The sequence below is a fragment of the Acomys russatus genome, chromosome 4, assembly GCF_903995435.1.
Source record: "Acomys russatus chromosome 4, mAcoRus1.1, whole genome shotgun sequence".
In the NCBI taxonomy this organism is placed as follows: domain Eukaryota; kingdom Metazoa; phylum Chordata; class Mammalia; order Rodentia; family Muridae; genus Acomys; species Acomys russatus.
In genome coordinates this window covers 66,553,611-66,572,153 of record NC_067140.1, presented here as the reverse complement: position 1 = coordinate 66,572,153, position 18,543 = coordinate 66,553,611, and the positions used below count along the sequence as shown (strand labels likewise).

The following is an 18,543-nucleotide window of genomic DNA, read 5'->3' as shown; positions in this document are numbered from 1 at the left end:
AAACACCTTTATTTTAACAGCTGAACCCCATGCCACCTTGCCAAGTTTGGGAGCCAAAAACTAGAGGGAGTATCTACAGAACTGCCCGCGACACGGATCTTTGTTCCCTCATGTTTCTCCCACATACCCTTCATCAAGAAACAACCTGCAGGAACTGCAAGTGATGGTACGAGGCAGCTTAAGCAGGACTCCTCAAGGCTTCTGCTGAGGAAGGCCTCTGTGTTTCCTTCTGCATATGGGGCAGGGCACATTCTGTGGCATACAGTCAGTTCTCTCCCTTCTGATGGGGCTCTGGCGATTGAACTCAGGTCTGCTGCCAGCCCACACTATATAAGAACATAGGGTGAAACATTCTACACTGTGCCACCCCCAACCCTCACCCCCACCATCAATCTGAGAAGGAGAAGAGGCCAGCTCATGGCTCACATCTCGGAGAACTCAAGTGGTAGGCCTGCTACCCAGGCAGTGAGCACCCTACACAGCACTGCCCCTCCCATCGCCCATCAAGATAGCTTCCCACCAGTCAACGGAAACGCAAGAGACAGGGCTCAAAGCAGAAATACCATTTATTTCGGGAAACAAATGACTTCCAAAATTCCTATTTGCTGCATTCTAAAATCAAAAGTTGTGTTTCTTTGCCAAATCCTCAATCCAGCTAAGAAGTGTGAACATCCAAAGTTTCCCCAGGATCTCAGAGGCTGCAAGAACAACTCTTTGTTTTGTTTTTGAGACAGAGTCTCTCTATGTAGTTCTGGCTGTCTTGGACCTCGCCATGTAAACCAGGCTGGCCTGGAATTCACAAAGATCTGTTTGCCTCTGCCTCCCAAATTCTGGGATTAAAGTTGTACACTACCATGCCTGGCCAAAGGCACTAGTGGCCACCAGCAGCGATCACACTAAAGTACTCCTGTAGCTTGAGCAGGGCCCGGAACCGATGAGAAATGCTGTTCTTCTCAGCCTTCGGCATCTCTGCATACCTAACAGGCAAGAAAAGCAGCTCAGAAAACGGGGGAAACAGATACTGGGAAGATGGGTATATCACTGCCATGCTAGAGCCTGAGTTTTTTTTTAATCAAAAAATATTTTTTTATTATATATTTTTTAAAAATAGATTTATTTATTATTTATACAGTGCTCTGCCTGCATGTACACCTGCATGCCAGAAGAGGGCATCAGATCACATTATAGATGCTTGTGAGCCACCATGTGGTTGCCAGAAATTGAACTCAGGACCTCTGGAAGAGCAGACAGTGTTCTTAACCTCTAAGCCATCTCTCCAGCCCCTTAATCCAAACATTTTTTAATTTAATATTCTCTCATATATTACATCCCAACCAGCTTCCCCTCCTCCTTTCCTCCCAGTCCTCATACTGCCTGCCCCCCACCTCAAATCCACTCCTCCTTCAGAAAAAAATAAATAAATCAGGCCTCCCAGGGATACCAACTAAACATGGCATATCAAGCTGCAGTAAGACTAGGCACCTCCTGCCGGGTGTGGTGGCGCACGCCTTTAATCCCAGCACTTGGGAGGCAGAGGCAGGCGGATCTCTGTGTGTTCAAGGCCAGCCTGGTCTACAAAGGAAGGGAGCCCAGGACAGCCAAGGCTACACAGAGAAACCTTGTCATGAAAAACCAAAACCAAACCATACAAAAAAAAAAAAAAAAAAAAAAGAGACTAGGCACCTCCCCTCATACTGAGGCTGGAAGCCACAGCCCAGTAGGCGGAAAAAGGGGTCGCCTGCTCCCACTGTTAGGGGTCCCATAAGAACAGCAAGCTATACAACCACAACACATATGCAGAAGGCCTAGCTCAGACCCATAGTCTGTCTGTGCCTGTCGTTTCAGTCTCTGGGAACCCCGATGAGGCCTGGCAAGTTGATTCTGGGGTTCCCTAGTGGTGTCCCCTCTGCCTGCTACAACCCTTCCTCCCCCTCTTTTTCAGGGTTCTATTAGATGGAGCCCAAATCTTAATGATTCTATTTGCGAGGGGCTAGGGTGGGGTGTTCCCTGCAGGTAAAAATTATATCCGGAACCTGTGCACAGGCAAGGGGCAGACAGGCCCCCAGCACTCCATGTCAAGAAATGGCCTTCCGCCCTGAGAGAGCTAGGAAAGCAGGCAGTGGGCCACCAACTTCGCAACTTGTTAAATCAGTTTTAAATTCCTCTATACGATAGCAACCCACGGTGACAGGCTTGGAGAAGCTGAAACTGCTCAACTGTGTCCACGAGTTCTTAAGGGAAGCTGGGGACGAGAATGAGGTGTTTCAGAGGAAGCAATGGAGCTTGACAGATCAGCAGCCACAAAGCACGGTGGGTTGTAGAGACCAGCAGCTGGCCATTTGGTCTCTGTGAGGAAACTACCAGAGAAGTGAAGAGCCACACCCTACCTTTAAGCTTCAGAACTGGCTCCATGTGGTGAAGCTAATTACACTGGAATAAAAATGGGGCTGGAGAGATGGCTCAGTGATTAAGATGGCTCCAAAGGGTTCCCAACTGATTGTAACTCCCGTCCATGGGATCCAACATCCTCTTCTGACCTCTGGCCAGGACACTCATCAGGTGTACAAATACACACAGAGGCAGAACACCCACTAACATAAATAAATAAGCACAGTAAAAATAAACTCAGATCCTCATCTAACTAGATTCCAAGTGCTCTGTGACCATCCAAGCACACAGGACACCCAAGGACAGGCAGACCATGGCTGCTGCAGTGCTCTTGTCCCTATGAGGTGTGGCATGGGAGACAGTCTGGAAAGCATGACCGCAATGTACAGATACGTGTGAGAGGGGGCAGTCAATGTGGCGTGCTAAGAACATGTTCCACTGTGCGGGGTTCATGTGTCCCAGCACAGATGGTGCTAGTGCCATCCCACAAACCTGCAAGGCTTATATACATTTTGATAGGCAGGGCCAGAGGACAGGCCCTACTGGCCACAGACTGGCCAAGTGAGCTGAGAGCAGAACCTAGGATATCTGTGTTGCCCTGCCATGGACTGGGCTACCAGGGCTCCTTGTGCCCACCCCAGCAGAAATGACTTAAGCTGCAAGAGAGTCTGCCTCAGTCATACCCACATGACTGCACACGGGCAAAGGACCCACCCAAGCCTGTGCACCAGGGAGGAAGTTTGGGCTCCTTACGTTTGCTCATATCCATCAGGCTGAAAGCAAGGATCCCAGCCAAAGTCCCGGGAGCCTCGAGGCATCACGATCTGTCCCTGTAATACGAGGACAGGTGTGTAACTAGAGAGGTCTAGACCACAGTGAGTTTCTTTAGTTTGCGAATCTGACTAACCCTGAATTACTCAAAGTGTCCTCTAGTTCAAAGGATCCACAGCACCTGTAAATTCATGTTAGGCCCCTCAGTGAGGTGTAGCTGGGAGTGATGGGGCAAGCTTGTAATCGGAGCACTCAGGAAGATTGCTGAGTTAGCAGGCCAGTCAGGGTTACACAACAAGATTGTCTTTAAAATTGGATGAAGCCAGGCATGAAGGCACATGCCTTTAATCCCAGCACTCAGGAGGCAGGGACAGGCAGATCTTTGCGAGTTCGAGACCAGCTTGGTCCAAGAGTAAGTCCAGAGCAGACAGGGCTACACAAAGAAACCCTGTCCCAAAACAAACAAAAAAACCAAGATGGACATAGGAGGCAGAAGTGGGGGTCTCTATGAGTTCACGGTAACCCTGGTTTACACAGTGTAATTCTGGAAACAAAAATCAATACAAGATGAACAACAGCCTGGACTTGTACCCTGGCCTCTTCACATGTTCATGCATATACACACAAACATACAACAAAGGATGCAGAACAGGCTTAGGAGGAAGAACTCTGCATTTGACTGGACCACCAATATCACTGGGATAAACCTCTTTCTATAGTTTTGATAACCTTAACTTCACTGAAGAAAAGTTGAGTCAATTTTGAAAACTTTACAGAAAATATGCACTCTGGCAAGATGGCTCGGTAGGTAGTGCTTGCTGCACAAACCACCTGATTTCACTTCCTAGATCCAACCAACTCCCAGAAGTCAACCTCTGACCTCCACATGCAACATGGCATGCATGCAACACACACTTGCTACATACACGCAATAGTAATAAATAAAACTTTTAGAAAGGCAGGGGTTTGAGCTGTTTATGGCATTTCTGAAAACAGAAGGGAGGAGCTGAGCATGTGGCTGGGTGGTGCAGTGCCTGCTTAGCATGCATAGAGTCCTGTACTCTCAGCACTTAGGAAGTAGACACTACAAACTCTAGGCCATTCTCAGCTAGACGGATGAGAACAGCCTGAGCTATAAGTAACTATAAAAGACAAAAGTATTCACACCTGTAACAGAGCCCTTGAGAGGTGGCCACGAAAGAGAAAGAGGAAGACTTCAAGGCCAAGCCAGGCGAGGTGGCGCACACCTTTAATCCCAGCACTAGGGAGGCAGAGGCAGGCAGATCTCTGTAGTTCAAGGGCAGCCTGGTCTACAAAGAGAGTCCAGGACAGCCAAGGCTACATAGAGAAACCCTGTCTGGACAAACCAAAACCAAAACAAAGCAAAACTTCAAGGCCAGCAGGGCATGCTGACACAAATCTTTAATCCTAGCCCTCAGGAGGCAGGTGCAGGCAGATCTCCGTGAATTCCAGGCCTGCCAGGGCTACACAGAGACTGTTGAATGAAGTGGGGAAAAACATGGAAATTCAAACATGAAAATCCCACAAAGATGGCAAACCAATGTTAACGATATGCCATGTTATCAAGTGAAAAGTCTGAGCTGGATTAGGGATGAAGTTCAGGGGTAGAGCACTAGGTAGGCATTAGACCCCAGCAGCAGAGCCACCACCACCACAGACAGAAAAGACAAATTGATCTAAAGAGCAGTGGCATGCTCCTGAAATCCCAGCTCCCAGGCTGAGGCAGAAGTATTCCAAGTTCAAAGCCAGCCTGGGCTACATGGTGACTTTGTAACCACCATGGGAAACAGCAAGACCCTGTTTTAAAACAAAAAACAACCAAAGAGGCTGGAACTATAGTTCGATGGTAGAGGACTGGCTTCACACCTCAGCATCTGGTAGGTGGGGGAGAGCAGAGGGCCCAGGGCAGTGACAAGGGCGGTAATTAAATAATGGAGATTGGGGCTGGAGAGGTGGCTCAGAGGTTAAGAGCACTGACTGCTCTTCCAGAGGTCCTGAGTTCAATTCCCAGCAACCACGTGGTGGCTCACAGTCATCTATAATGTGATCTGATGCCCTCTTCTGGCCTTCAGGGGTACAAGCAGGCACAGCAATGTATACATAATAAATAAATAAACCTTTAAAAATAAATAAATAACAGAGATTAAGCCCATAGATAAGTGACAAGTTACACAGCTGCCAATGGGAAATTGTGCTTTTGCTAGTGAGAAGCTGTGTGACCAAAGCCCATGACTGAAGCACTCGTGAGCCTCACCTACAGTTGTCAACTTTCTTAGCCTGAGGTCACAGCACAGCCAGACCTCCACTCCTAATGCAGATGTTATAAGGCAAACAGCTACTACAGGGACAATGCTGCTCACATGCCACTGTGGACAGTGCGCACCATGCGCACCAGAGACAACGAGCACACAGGTGAGGACACAACAAGGAGAGTGGAAGCTGGGACAGAGATGGGAAGGGACTGGAGAACTGGCCAGTCCAAGGCAGGTGCTACTTAGTCACTGCAGGAAGTGGCTAACTAGAGATTGCTAGGACAGCAACAGGCAGCACAACAAATTGTTAACAATCTCACTGGGCTGTGAAACCAGCCACCTACCACTTACAACATGTTTAGCCTAAGGAAGGGCCTTGACTCATCTGCACTATTGGGTCGTTGTAGTATTATTTACAAGATGCAAGAGGAACTACCTGAAGGTTGTCAACAGATAAACTAATGAAGAAATGTCCAACAGGTGAGGGGCACATGTGCTCCCAGCTCCTCTTGGGAAGCAGAGGCATGGCGATCAGAAGTTCAAGGAGAGCCTCAGCTACACAGTAACTTCGAGGCCAGCCAACTCAAAACTAAAGGAAGAAACAAGAAAGAGAAAGGTAGCCTGCGACCATAAACTGGGAGAGGAAATCCCTTTCGGACATAGACCTAAGGGAGGGGAATAGGGTGGGGGTGGGAGGATAGGAAGAACGGAAGGATATGAGTGATGGGAGAACAACTGAGTTGTAATCTGAATAAATCAATAAAAAAAATTTTTAAATATACATATGTATACAGACAGACAGACAAGACAAACACACACACACACACACACACACACACACACACACACACACACACACACACACACACGTTCAGCCTTAAACCTGTGTGCTGCACCATGAGCAACCTTGAGAACATCATGCTACATGAACTAAACTAGTCAAAAAAAAGCACATACCGAAGCAGGGACATGGTGGTGCACACCTGCAAATCCTGATACTTAGCAGACTGACGCACTCAAGCCAGGGCTACATATTGAGACCCTGTCTCAAAAAATAAATAAAAACAAAAGGTGGGTAGGGCGGTGATGGCACGTCTTTAATCCCAGCACTCAGGAGGCAGAGGCAGGCAGATCTCTGTGAGTTCAAGGCCAGCCTGGTCTACAAAGTGAGTTCTAGGACAGCCAAGGCTGCACAGGAAAGCCTGTCTTGAAAAAACCAAAAAGCCTGAGTGAGGAGGAAAGGTCCCGGCAGAGGACTAAGGCCACCCCAGCAAGCTGGCCCTAGCTGTGGCATTGAGAGCGGCGACATTCTGCTTATGCGTCTGCACCTTACTCAATCTGAGGGTATAATGCTGGGGGGTCAAACAGGTTTGGGGACTGCCATTTTTCTAACTGTGGTGTCCAGCTTTGTCTCACAGCAAGCATAGTAAATCAAAAGCCCCCTAACTCTAGGGTCTTCTTGCTTTGTTCCTGTAGAAGATCACAGGCCATTTGCTTAAGCCACAGCACCCTCTGGTGACTGCAGAAGTGCTGAGGTGGGTACGCACCGAGGTCTGGCCCCTGAACAGGACTACTGGCTGGCCTGGGTCCCCCGTGCTGAGAGCAAATGTACACAGTGCATAGGCTGACTTGTCCTCAAAGCCGGCCAGGAGCTGGTGGAGACCTGCAGGTACATAGAACGAGGTTCAGTGAATCCATGCTGTCCAGCCCCACCCTCACCCCAGAAACCCAAGGCGGTGGAAGAGTTCTCCAAAGTGGACCGTGTTGAGGTGGGAGGTGGTAAGGGCTGCAGTCTAGTCCTCAGGTGGGAGCCGATGCCTCTCTTCAAGCCCTGACACAGACTAAAAGGAGGCTCTGTTTGGCTCATGTAGCCCAGCCTGGCCTTGAACCTGAACCTGCCTCGTAACCCAGGCTGTACTACAATGTGAGATCCTTTGCCTCTGCCCTGTGAATGCTGGGATTGCAGGCATGCATCATCACACTTGGATTCCGTGGCACTAGGGAATGACTCCAGAACTTTATGTATGCCAGGCAAGCACTCTGCCAACTGAGCTACATCGCCAGCCTCTGCTCTTGAGAGCAAGGCCTCAGGTAGCCCAGGCTGCTCTTTGACGTACTATACAGCGGAGGATAGTGCCGAGCTGCCTTCTGATCCTCCTGCTTACAGCTCTTGGGATACAGGCTCAGACTACCACACCTGCTATTTTTTATTTTAAAAGGTTTTACGCTTTGTAGCCCAGGCCTCCATACTTTGCTGACATTAAGATTGCTCCAAGTTTTGTTTTTAAGAATCTTTTTTGGGGCAAGGGGGGTTTCAGGGGCTTCTTTGTGTAGCTTTGGCTGTCCTGGACTTGCTTTGTAGGCCAGGCTGGCCTGGAACTCACAGAGATCTGCCTGCCTCTGTATCCTTGAGTGCTGGGATTAAACGTATGTGCCAGTATGACCAGCTGAGAATTAATTTTTACGTATGTAAGTGTTTTGGCCACATACATTGCACTGGTGCCCACAGAGGCCAGAAGAAGATGCCAAACCCTCTGTTAGTAAAGTTATGGACAGCTGTAAACAGCCTTGTGGGCGCTAGGAAATGAACTTGGGTCCTCTGCAAGAGCAGTAAGTGCAGTTAGCCACTGAGCCATCTTTGCAGCCTGTTTTATTTTTTGAGACAGTGTCTTACGTGTAGCCCAGGCTGGTCTTGAACTCTGGATCTTCCTACCTCTGCCTCCTGAGTGCTGGGGTTATAGGAATGCATCATTGTGCCAGGCTTAAAGAATTGTTTTTTTCACGCCTTTAACCCCAGCACTCGGGAGCTAGAGGCAGGCAGATCACTGTTGAGTTTGAGGCCAGCCTGGTCTACAAAGTGAGTCCAGGACAGCCACGGCTACACAGAGAAACCCTGTCTCAAGGAAAAAAAAAAAAAGAATGAGATAAGGGCTACCAGTGTGTAAGCACATATGAATATGGAGGCTGACGGCAGGGCCAGGAGCAGCTGCCTGAGTGTGGACTACACGCAGACTCAATCCCGAAAGCCCTGTGGGAAGGGACAAGGGGCACGTACCTTCTGGCTTCAGCTTCTCTAGGAACCATTTTCTGCAAAAGCAAAAGTGGAGCGTCAGGTACCAAGGGCAGACGGCTCTTCACACTGCCTGCTCCGCCCCTCACCTGACAGGGATCAAGGCTCCCGATGAAAAAGTGTGTCTCAAGTCAAAACTAGGAAACTAATCCAAAGGCTGGGAGCAGAACTCAGCAGTAGAGGAAAGAGGAAAGAGCAGGGGACTAAAGGGAGTGAGGGAGGCAGAAGGAAATGGAAGAGAGAAACATGAAATCTAATAAGAAAAGCTGGAATTGCTGGGTGCGGTGGCGCACACTTGTAATCCCAGTACTGAGGGAGGCAGGTGGATGGCTGTGAGTTCAAGGCCAGCCTGGTCTACAAAGTGAGTCCAGAACAGCCAAGGCTAATACAGAGAAACCCTATCTCATAAAACCAAAAATAGGGGGCTGGAGAGGTGGCTCAGTGGTTAAGAGCACTGGCTGCTGTTCCAGAGGTCCTGAGTTTAATTCCCAACAACCACATGGTGGCTCACAAGCTCTATAATGTGATCTGACGCCCTCCTCTGGCCGGCAGGTGGACATTCAGGCAGAGCACCATATACATGATAATAAATAAATCTTTGAAAAAAGGAAAAGAAAAACCAAAAATAAACAAAGAAAACAAAAGATAAGAAAAAATGGAGCCAGGGGGCTAGAGAGATGGCTCTGCGGTTAAGAGCTCTGGCTGTTCTTCCAAAGGACCCAGGTTCAATTCCCAGAACCTACATGGCAATCTCTGTGAGTTTGAGGCCAGCATGGTCTACAAAGTGAGTCTAGGACAGCCAGGGCTACACAGAAAAACCCTGTCTTGAAACCACCCCCCCCCCAAAAAAATGGAGGCTCAATATACAGACCAAAGGCAAGACCCTCATGGAGACTAGGGAAGCACCTAGGCCACGCAGGAAGACTACCACAAATTCTGGGTAAGCCTGGGCCACATGGCAAGTTAAAGGTCAACCTGCTGAGGCATACTCTCAAGAAAACAAACCAAAACCAAACCAAACCAGCATGTGGTAACATTTCACATTCCCTAAACTGCGAAACATTAAAGTCACAATGGTGCCGGTGAGGCTGTGAGTTAAGTGTGTGCTGCTGCTTTGGCAAAGCATGCAGTCATCAATTTTATCTTATGTTTTACTTTTTTTTTTTTTTTTTTGAGAGGTGTCATATCATCTCTGAAATGAACAGACACATTTCAGTGTCACTTACATAACCACATTCTCATAATTATGTCTTTCTGACTACTTGGTTTGTTTATAACAGGATCTCATGTAGCCTAGGCTGGCCTAGAACTCCCTATGTAGCCAAGGATGACCCAGAGCTTTTGATCCACTTGTCCCTCATCTTGCAAGTGCTAGAACTTTGGGCATGCACTAGCATGCCTCTCACCAGGCATGTAATACAAGTCTACGTGTTACACAATAAAGGCCAGCACTCTGCCAACTGAGCTACAGCCTCACCCACCTCTGGTCTTCTTTTATTATCACCACTTTCTGTATTATCAGTGTTTTGCCTACATATATGTGTATGCACCACATGTGTGCCTAGTGCACGCAGAGGGCAGAAGAGGATGTTAGACTACTTGGAAAGGGAGCTACAGATGGTTGTGAGCTGCCATGTGGGTGATGGGAATTAAACCAGGTCCTGAGCAAGAGCTGCCAGTGCTCTTAACAGCTGAGCCATCTCTCCAGGCCCTCTTTTTTAAAATTATGTGTGTGTGCATGCGCCTATGTGGATGTATGTGCACACATATGTACAGGTAACTGTGGAGGCCAAGAGAGTGTCTTGGATCGCTTGGAGCTGGAGTCACAGAGTGTGCAAGCTGGATGTGAACCCTGAACTGTGAACTCCACTCCTCCTGACTGAGCACGAGCACTCCTAAGGGCTGAGTCGTCTCTCCAACCCTTTCTCTGATATTCTTTGAGGTCTCACTGTGTAGCTCTAGCTGGTATGGAACTCACTATGTAGACTAGGCTGTCCCTGCCTCCTAGATGCTGGAATTAAAGGTGTGTGCCATTATACCCTGCTCTTTTCTTTTCTTTTTCTGTTTTTAAGGGGTGTGTGTGTGTGTGTGTGTGTGTGTGTGTGTGTGTGTGTGTGTGTGCGCGCGCGCAGGTGCCCCAGAAGGCCAGAGGCATCAGACTCCATGAAGCTGAAGTTACAGGCAATTGTAAGCTGCCTGATTTAGGGATGAGAATCAAACCTGGGTCCAGTGGAAGAGCAGCAAGAGCTCTTAAGTGCTGAGCAGTTCTCTTCTAGCTCCATCTCTGGTAGCCTTAATCCTTCCTTGTGTTGATGGCAGGCTAGTGAATGGCCCACAATACCAGGTAACTAATCATCTTACTCTTTTGGTAGTTTTTTGTGGATGGGGCCCTGCAGGGGCAGAGTGGTCACAGGCGTACTCACATGTAGGGGCCAGGGAGTCCCCCGAGGGCATTGAAGCATAGGCAGGTGTCCTCCACGAGTACAGGACCCTGCACCTGTAACACAAGGACAATCCTGAGCCTGTGCAGGCTGGGGCGCAGCCCTCAGCTGGGTAAGGGTGAGCTCTGCAGTTAGAGGTCCAGCAAGAGCCACAGAACTCAGCTCTCTTCGTCTTCAATTTACATCATCAGAGCACTGGCAAGACAAGTCTTACTCAACACAGAGCAATGAAGTGCTGGAGATCAGCTAAGGATATAACGTGCTCCTTCCTAGTTCTGTAAACTGTGCCCGTGCAGGGGTGTGGGGTGCATCTGTGTAAGGGAGATGTATGGCTGTAAGATCCGGAGGTGAGAGCTGGAAGAGAAGAGGCGGCGTTCCATGCTACCACTGATAGCAGTCCGCCTGGACAACAACCATTGAGTCACCTGTCCCCAGGAGGCACAGACCCCACAAAAAGGCTGAATGGGGGTTACAAAGGTTAAGTACCTGTCGAGCTGCCTCTTGACACTTCTGTATGGAAATTTCATCTGGCTCTCCCTGGTACTCAGGCACTTCTCAGAAAAACAGACAGACAAATGTACAGAGTCAGAACACAGGAAGTCAGATAAATCAAACCACTTTTAAATATGAAACAAAAGAGAAACATACGGTCAATTTTCTGTGCCACCAAAGTGCATGGTAACTTATCTCCTAGAATCTGAATGACCTGTTCCAAAATGAAAGAACATTTGTCACACCGTGTTGTTGTTGATTTACCAGTATGGCCTAATAATTGTTTATTATCCAGCCTATACTTATTATTATGTCAGTATAACCCGCTAGCAATCAATCAAGACAGAGATACCTGTTAAAATAGCCTTAATTAACCTGGGGCAGGGCAGACATTAATCCCCTAACTATTTCCCATAGTGATACCTGCCCCAATCCCATGCCATTTGCTTCTAATATTTTTTATCAAGCTACCTCCCATCCATAATCCCAAATACTTGCTAATTTTCTTCATCTGGGCCAAATCTCCATCCACATGGCCTTCTTCCTCTCTCTTCCTGTTTCTCTTCTTCTTCCTAAGAGTCTCTCTATCTCTCTAAGCCTGGGAACCTCAGCCACACCTATCTCATTTGCCCTGCCCAGGTGTGACGGCTTTTTATTAATTAGCATCAAAACGCATCAGACCATCCTCCAACAACACCATTAGCTAACAATCCCTGTTCATGCCATTACTGTGTGAGGTGTCACCCACATTTCTCATTAGGCAACATTCCCATTAGTTCACTAAAGCTTATCAAAGTACGCCCATGAGCCTCAGCCCAAATTTCAGAGACCCACTAAATTAGCACCCCTCCTTTACATCTCCATCCCTTACAACTTCTGTTGTTATTTTACCTTGCCCACTCTTGACTCTAGAACACTCTCTTGTCCCTTCAGTGCTCTAAAAAGGCACTGGTCCTTCTAATCCAGGGATTCTCTGTCAAGGGCCGAGTGAAGAAAACTGCTACGTACTTTCACTAACCCCTAATTGACATTCACCACCTTCAGAAATTAGAACAGCAAACAAAGATGTACCAACGGTTTCTGAGTCCAACTTTTCGTCTTCCTTTTACTGGGTAGCCCTGGCTGGCCTGGGCAATTTCCTGCCTTTACTATTCGCCCCCCAACTCAGTACTAGTATTACAGACATGTGCCATCCTGCCTAGCTTCCCAGTGACTTTTTTCTTCTTTCTCCCTGAGACAGGGTTTCTCTGTGTAGTCTTGACTGTCCTGGACTCCTTTTGTGGACCAGGCTGGCCTTGAACTCACAGCAATCCACCTGCCTCTGCCTCCAGAGTGCTGAGATTAAAGGCGTGAGCCACCATGCCTGACTTCCCAGTGACTTTTAATCCTATTAAAATCAAGGGGTAGAGTGGGGTGAGCTATTGCTTTGAAAATTATGCCTCAATATAGTTTATTTTCTTTGTGCTTGTGTGGTACTAGGCATACACTTTATAACTGAGCTATCCTCATCCCAACACACACATTTTTTAAAATAATAATAATAATAATTATTATTATTATTATCATTATCATTATTATTATTATTATTGTTGTTGTTTTGTTTTTCGAGACAGAGTCTCTCTATGTTAGCCTTGGCTGTCCTAGACTCACTTTGTAGACCAGGCTGGCCTCAAACTCACAGCGATCCGCCTGCCTCTGCCTCCCGAGTGCTGGGATTAAAGGCATACACCACCATGCCTGGCTTAAGACACACACATTTTTATGAGACAGGCTTTCACTATATAACTCATGGTCCTCCCAGCTCAGCTTCCAGACTGCGGAGATTAGAAGCATGGACCACCGTGTCCCACTCTTTGTCCATTAGACTACTATTTATATTGCCATAGAAAGATTGTGTGTTCAAGGCCAGCCAAGGCTGTACAGCAAAAACTTACACTGAGAAGAAAGGAAGGAGGGAGGGAAAGTATTTATTACTTCCACAAGGCCGAGAGCCTGAGCTTGTCAGCCAAGCCCATGGTACAAAGAGAGAACAAACTACTGAAAGTTATTCTCTGACCTCATGTCCCCCTCCCCCAACACATACACATAATTTTTTTAAAAAAAATTAAGGGCAGGAAGGGGCAATGACACTTTTTCTGAGGATCAAGTCAAGGAGATGGCAGGTCACAATTTTAATTCCCAATCCTGTCCCTGAAAAGGTTAAAGGAGGAAGATCACAAGTTCAAGGCAAACTACAGAGTCTCTGGCCCCACCCCTTTTTAAAGAGTTTTGAGGGGGCTGGAGAGATGGCTCAGAGGTTAAGAGCACTGTCTGCTCTTCTGAGGTCCTGAGTTCAACTCCCAGCAACCACATGGTGGCTCACACCCTTCTATAATGTGGTCTGATGCCCTCTTCTAGCCTGCAGGTGTACATGCAGATAGAGCACTCATACATATAAATAAATAAATATTAAGACAATGTTTTTTTAAAAAAGTTTTTTGAGACAGTGTTTTGCTTGTAGTACTGCTTAAAGAGTCCCTATTACAAAAAAAAAAGGGGGGGGCCGGGGAAGACCTGGGGCTAGAGAGATGGCTCAGTGGATAAGATCACCTTAATTCTTGCAGAGGATGCCACCCCATAGGGTGGCTCACTACCATCTGTAACTCCAGTCTCAGGGGATCCAATGACCTCTCCGGTCTCCATAGGCAGTGCATGCATGTGGTGTGCACAGGCATACATACATACAAACTCAGAAGCATAAACACAAGTGGGAATGGTGTGCTGTGGTAAGAACACTGCAGCCTAAGCCAGATGACCGGAGTTCCGGTCCCTACACCACACAAAACTCTGGGACAGCCATGCTACTTGTAACCTCAGTGCTGGAGGAGGCAGACAGAAAGATTGCTTGAGCTTGCTACCCCACCAAACAAATAGCACCCACCCTCCTCTATCTCAAGGGAGTAAGGAGGAAGACAATCATTGGCTTCCTCTGGTCTTCATCTGCACACCGTGAGTGTGTACACACACACACACACACACACACACACACACACACACACACACACACACCAAGAGTACACAGGCTTCATAATCAAGCCAACAGACGACTAAAAAGATGGAGAGAGGGGTTGGGGAAATGGTTCAGTAAATAAGATGGTTCCTGCAGAAGTATAAGGACCCGAGTTCAGAGCCACAGCACCCAGGTAACAAGCCAGCTGTGCTAGTGTAGTGCCCGCTCTCAGAAGCAGCCACAGCACCCAGGTAACAAGCCAGCTGTGCTAGTGTAGTGTCCGCTCTCAGAGGCAGCCACAGCACCCAGGTAACAAGCCAGCTGTGCTAGTGTAGTGTCCGCTCTCAGAGGCAGCCACAGCACCCAGGTAACAAGCCAGCTGTGCTAATGTAGTGCCCGCTCTCAGAGGCAGCCACAGCACCCAGGTAACAAGCCAGCTGTGCTAGTGTAGTGTCCGCTCTCAGAGGCAGCCACAGCACCCAGGTAACAAGCCAGCTGTGCTAGTGTAGTGCCCGCTCTCAGAGGCAGCAATAGGCAAATCCCAGGAGCTTCCAGCCAATCTACTCAAAATAGTGAGTTCCAGGCTCAATAAGAGAAAATGCCTCAAAAAACAAGGTGGATAGGGTTGCAGAGATGGCTCAGCAATTAAGAGCCAGGGGCTGGGGATGGTGACAACGCATACCTTTAATCCCACACTTGGGAGGCAGAGGCAGGGGGATCTTTGTGAGTTCCAGGCCAGCCTAGTCTGGGGTCTAGCATCCACCACTCTGCAGGGGCACCATTCATGTGATACTGCCTCTCTAACTGATGTGGCCTTAAGAGCCCAAACTTTTAATCGGGGTGTATCTGACCCTTTAAAAGATCCACCCTTGTCCTAGACAGAAATGCTATTAGTCTCTGTTTTCAGTTGATGTAGGGTCCCCTGGCCCGGGAAAGACAGAACATTCTAAGTTGCAGACAAGCCTTAACTATCCAATGAAATACTGTCTACAAAAAAAAAAAAGCAATGCCAAGCCAGGTGTGGTGGCACATGCTTTTAATCCCAGAATGTTGGAGGCAGAGGCAAGTGGATGTATGAGAGTTCAAGACCAGCCTTGTCTACATAGTGAGTTCCAGGACAGCCAGAGCTACATATGTTCATATCAAGACCATCTCTCGAAAGAAAGAAGAAAAAAATTATCTGAGGTGCCCTCACTTCCAAAATGGTCCTACCACATACAAGGAAGGAAGAAACACTGAATAGGGAAATGTACAACTGAACTGAGTTTCCCGAGTCTGATCACATTCTATAATACATGTGCTGTTAAATCTAGGTTGAAAAACAGCTTTCTCCGGCAGGGAGGTAGTTCAGAGGTAGGGCAGTGATGGCAATTCTGTAAGGCCTGGTTTAGATCCAAAGCACCTACAGTCAAAAGGAAACTAAAATCTTTGGGTCTTCATTCTAAAAGCTGTAGCGGTAAAGCTTTGACAAATTTGTTACGGTTTGCCTTTTGTTAACCTGCCTTTTGTTATACTGCGGTAGGCCACGATCCCTGTGAAGGATTACACAGTTCGGATATGGAAAGTGCCCGAGGGCAGATGGACCATATCGGGTGTGAACTAGTCAGTCTGGATCAACCCCACACACTTCGTGTCTGCCATCACTTTTGAGGAGGGAAGGTCGGAACTCAGGTATGAAGTCTAGGGCTTAAGGGGTGATCTTTGTCACAGATGCCACCACTCCAGCTCCCATAGTCTGCTGACTTTATCAATTCATCCCAAAACGTTATGTAGTGGGGCATGCACGTAGAACCAAGATTTGAGAGCCAGGAGGGGTCAAGAGAGTAAGGTCAATTCTGCCTACACAGCAGGTTCAGGCTACCTAGCACTTCACGAGCCCTTGTCTCCAAAATGAGAAGGGGAAAAAACCGTTAAATCCTCTCGACTCTCAAGGTGCCACACTCCACGGTGGTCTTTCCCCAAGCTCAGCCCTTCCACACTTGCAGAGGCTAATCCACCTTCCCCCGAGGGTCCAACTCCCGGTGTTTCCCGCCTCCTCTCGTTTGCTCCCCTGGTAAAAAGCCCTGTAAGCCCCATACCACACGCTCCTAGAGGGTCCCAACACCCCACAATACCTCCTCCAGCTTCTTTGCGTTTCCGGTCACAAACACGATCTTCTTCCCCGCCAAAGACGCAGCCATTGCAAGCGCTGAGTTCAGCCCAGAATGCCCGAAAGCCTTTTGCCGGGAACCGTAAGACACTTCCGGCAGGAAACGGAAGTAGGTAGCTCGGCTTCCGGTCCTACCTAAAACCTAAAGCTGCCAGCAGCCGGGAGGTGGCAGCCGCGGCCGATGAGCACCCGGCCGACTGCTGCCTGCGTTGCTAGGGACGTGCTGAGGAAAGGAGAGGTCGCTCAGCGCAGGGATCCTCGGATAAGCATCCCTCAGGGATTGGGTGAGGAGGAAGAGCCAAGAAGCCGCTCCAAGACCAACTGCAGCCCTGTCTCCAGGGCGGCGTGCGGACCCCACACACCGCCAACTCTCTCATGAAAGACTGTCTCTAGACAAGAGCTGTAAGCCAGGGGATCTGTTCTAACCTCGCCTTCAGCCCCAAAACTCGAGGGCCAGCTCCATCTACTTAACTGCGAATTTAAAACAGCGAAGCCAAGCCATCTTTTACCCGATAGGCTTGGAAGCTGATCTTTTGGCTCCTTTTCTCTTGTCCGGCTTATCCAACCCCATCCCTTCTCCATGGACCTTCCTTCAGCCCTGTCTCTGCACTTGGAACACAGCAAGAAAGATTAGAACGCTCCTATTAGCCGCCCTACCACGCGCATGAAGCCAGAAGAGGGCGTCACATGCCCGGCCACTGGAGTTAACAGTTGCTTTTGAGCTGCCCATCGTGTGGATGTGGAGAACCAACCCTAGGTTTCTCTGAAAGCTGTAAGCTCAGGCTGGAGAGATGGCTCAGCAGTCAAGAGCACTAATTGCCCTTGCAGAGTTCTGTTCCCAGCACCCACAAGATGGATCACAGCTGTCTGTGACGCCAGTTCCTGGGGAGACATTGCCCTCTTGTCCTCTCGCAAGGCACCAGGCACACGGCACACGTATTGTGCATACACGTGCAGGGGAACACTCACAAAAATAAATCTTTTACAAAATGAAGTACTAGCTAGTCAGAGTGGTTCACACTTGCAATCCCAGCACTCTGGGACTGAAGCAGGAAGATCCTGAGTTTAAAGCTAGCCTGGCCTATATACTGTGTTGGGGATGTATCTCGAAGGTAGAACACACACACACACACACACACACACACACACTCAACACACACACTCACACACAGTGGAATCCTAATTGGGCCTGTTTAACTTAATATTATTGACCTCTAATAGGCTTGGGTAGTGGTGTATGCTATAGATGCAATTTAGGGGCTTATGGAATTTAGGCAAGCACTGGACCACTGAGCCACATGCCCAGCCCTCTAGTGATTTTTTTTTTTAAACTCTAGAACTGTCCTCACAGAGTAGCCAAAGCTATGTTCACTACAAATCTTTGCTCAGAAGCCTCAATATTGTGTCTTGCACAGTTCAGAGGCTTTGCTGTATAGTATGTCTTTGGAGACGGGCCATAAAGTACCCCTTTCACTGCACCTACCAGTAGTGTTATTTTTTTGAGGAGTTGTGGGTCCTTAGAGTTGACTGGGAAAGGCCCTTCCTGCGTGGCACTTGTCTTCCTCCTCTATGAATTTAAAGGGAATCCTTAGGAAGGTAGAGAAGTAAAGGAGGTTTTTAAAGCAAAGGTGACTTCTTGGATGTTAAGTGGCTCAGCTCCAGCCTCTGGCTAGGAGGAGCTTGTCGATTTGGATATATGCCCTGACAGATACCATGTGGTATGGTCAATTAGTTCAGTGATCCCCACATACAACATTCCAAGCGGTTTGGGTCCTAGAACCCAGGCTAGGGTGTAGCAGGACTGAAGAAACCACAGACACATAGGTGGGGTTTTTTGATCTGCATTGTCTGATCTGCAAATAGTAACTTTGTATCAGTAAGGAGCAGATCCTTGGCCGGGCATACCAGGTCATGTTATTACTTTGAATCAGTATTCTATACCCTTTTTTTTTGTTTTTTGTTTTTTGAGA

At 48.1% G+C, this 18,543-nt stretch overlaps 1 protein-coding gene across 1 annotated transcript; it reads right to left on the bottom strand.

The window, feature by feature from the left end:
• Positions 1-698: 698 nt before the first annotated feature.
• Positions 699-16,701, bottom strand: Itpa (inosine triphosphatase). The gene is made up of 8 exons (XM_051144639.1): positions 16,539-16,701; positions 11,592-11,649; positions 11,430-11,494; positions 10,926-10,999; positions 8,488-8,519; positions 6,980-7,095; positions 3,142-3,218; positions 699-977 (listed from the first exon to the last, which is right to left on the bottom strand). Exons 1-8 carry the CDS (start codon positions 16,602-16,604, stop codon positions 872-874), a joined length of 594 nt encoding a protein of 197 aa, XP_051000596.1. The 5' UTR covers positions 16,605-16,701; the 3' UTR covers positions 699-871.
• Between the last annotated feature and the right edge of the window lie 1,842 nt (positions 16,702-18,543).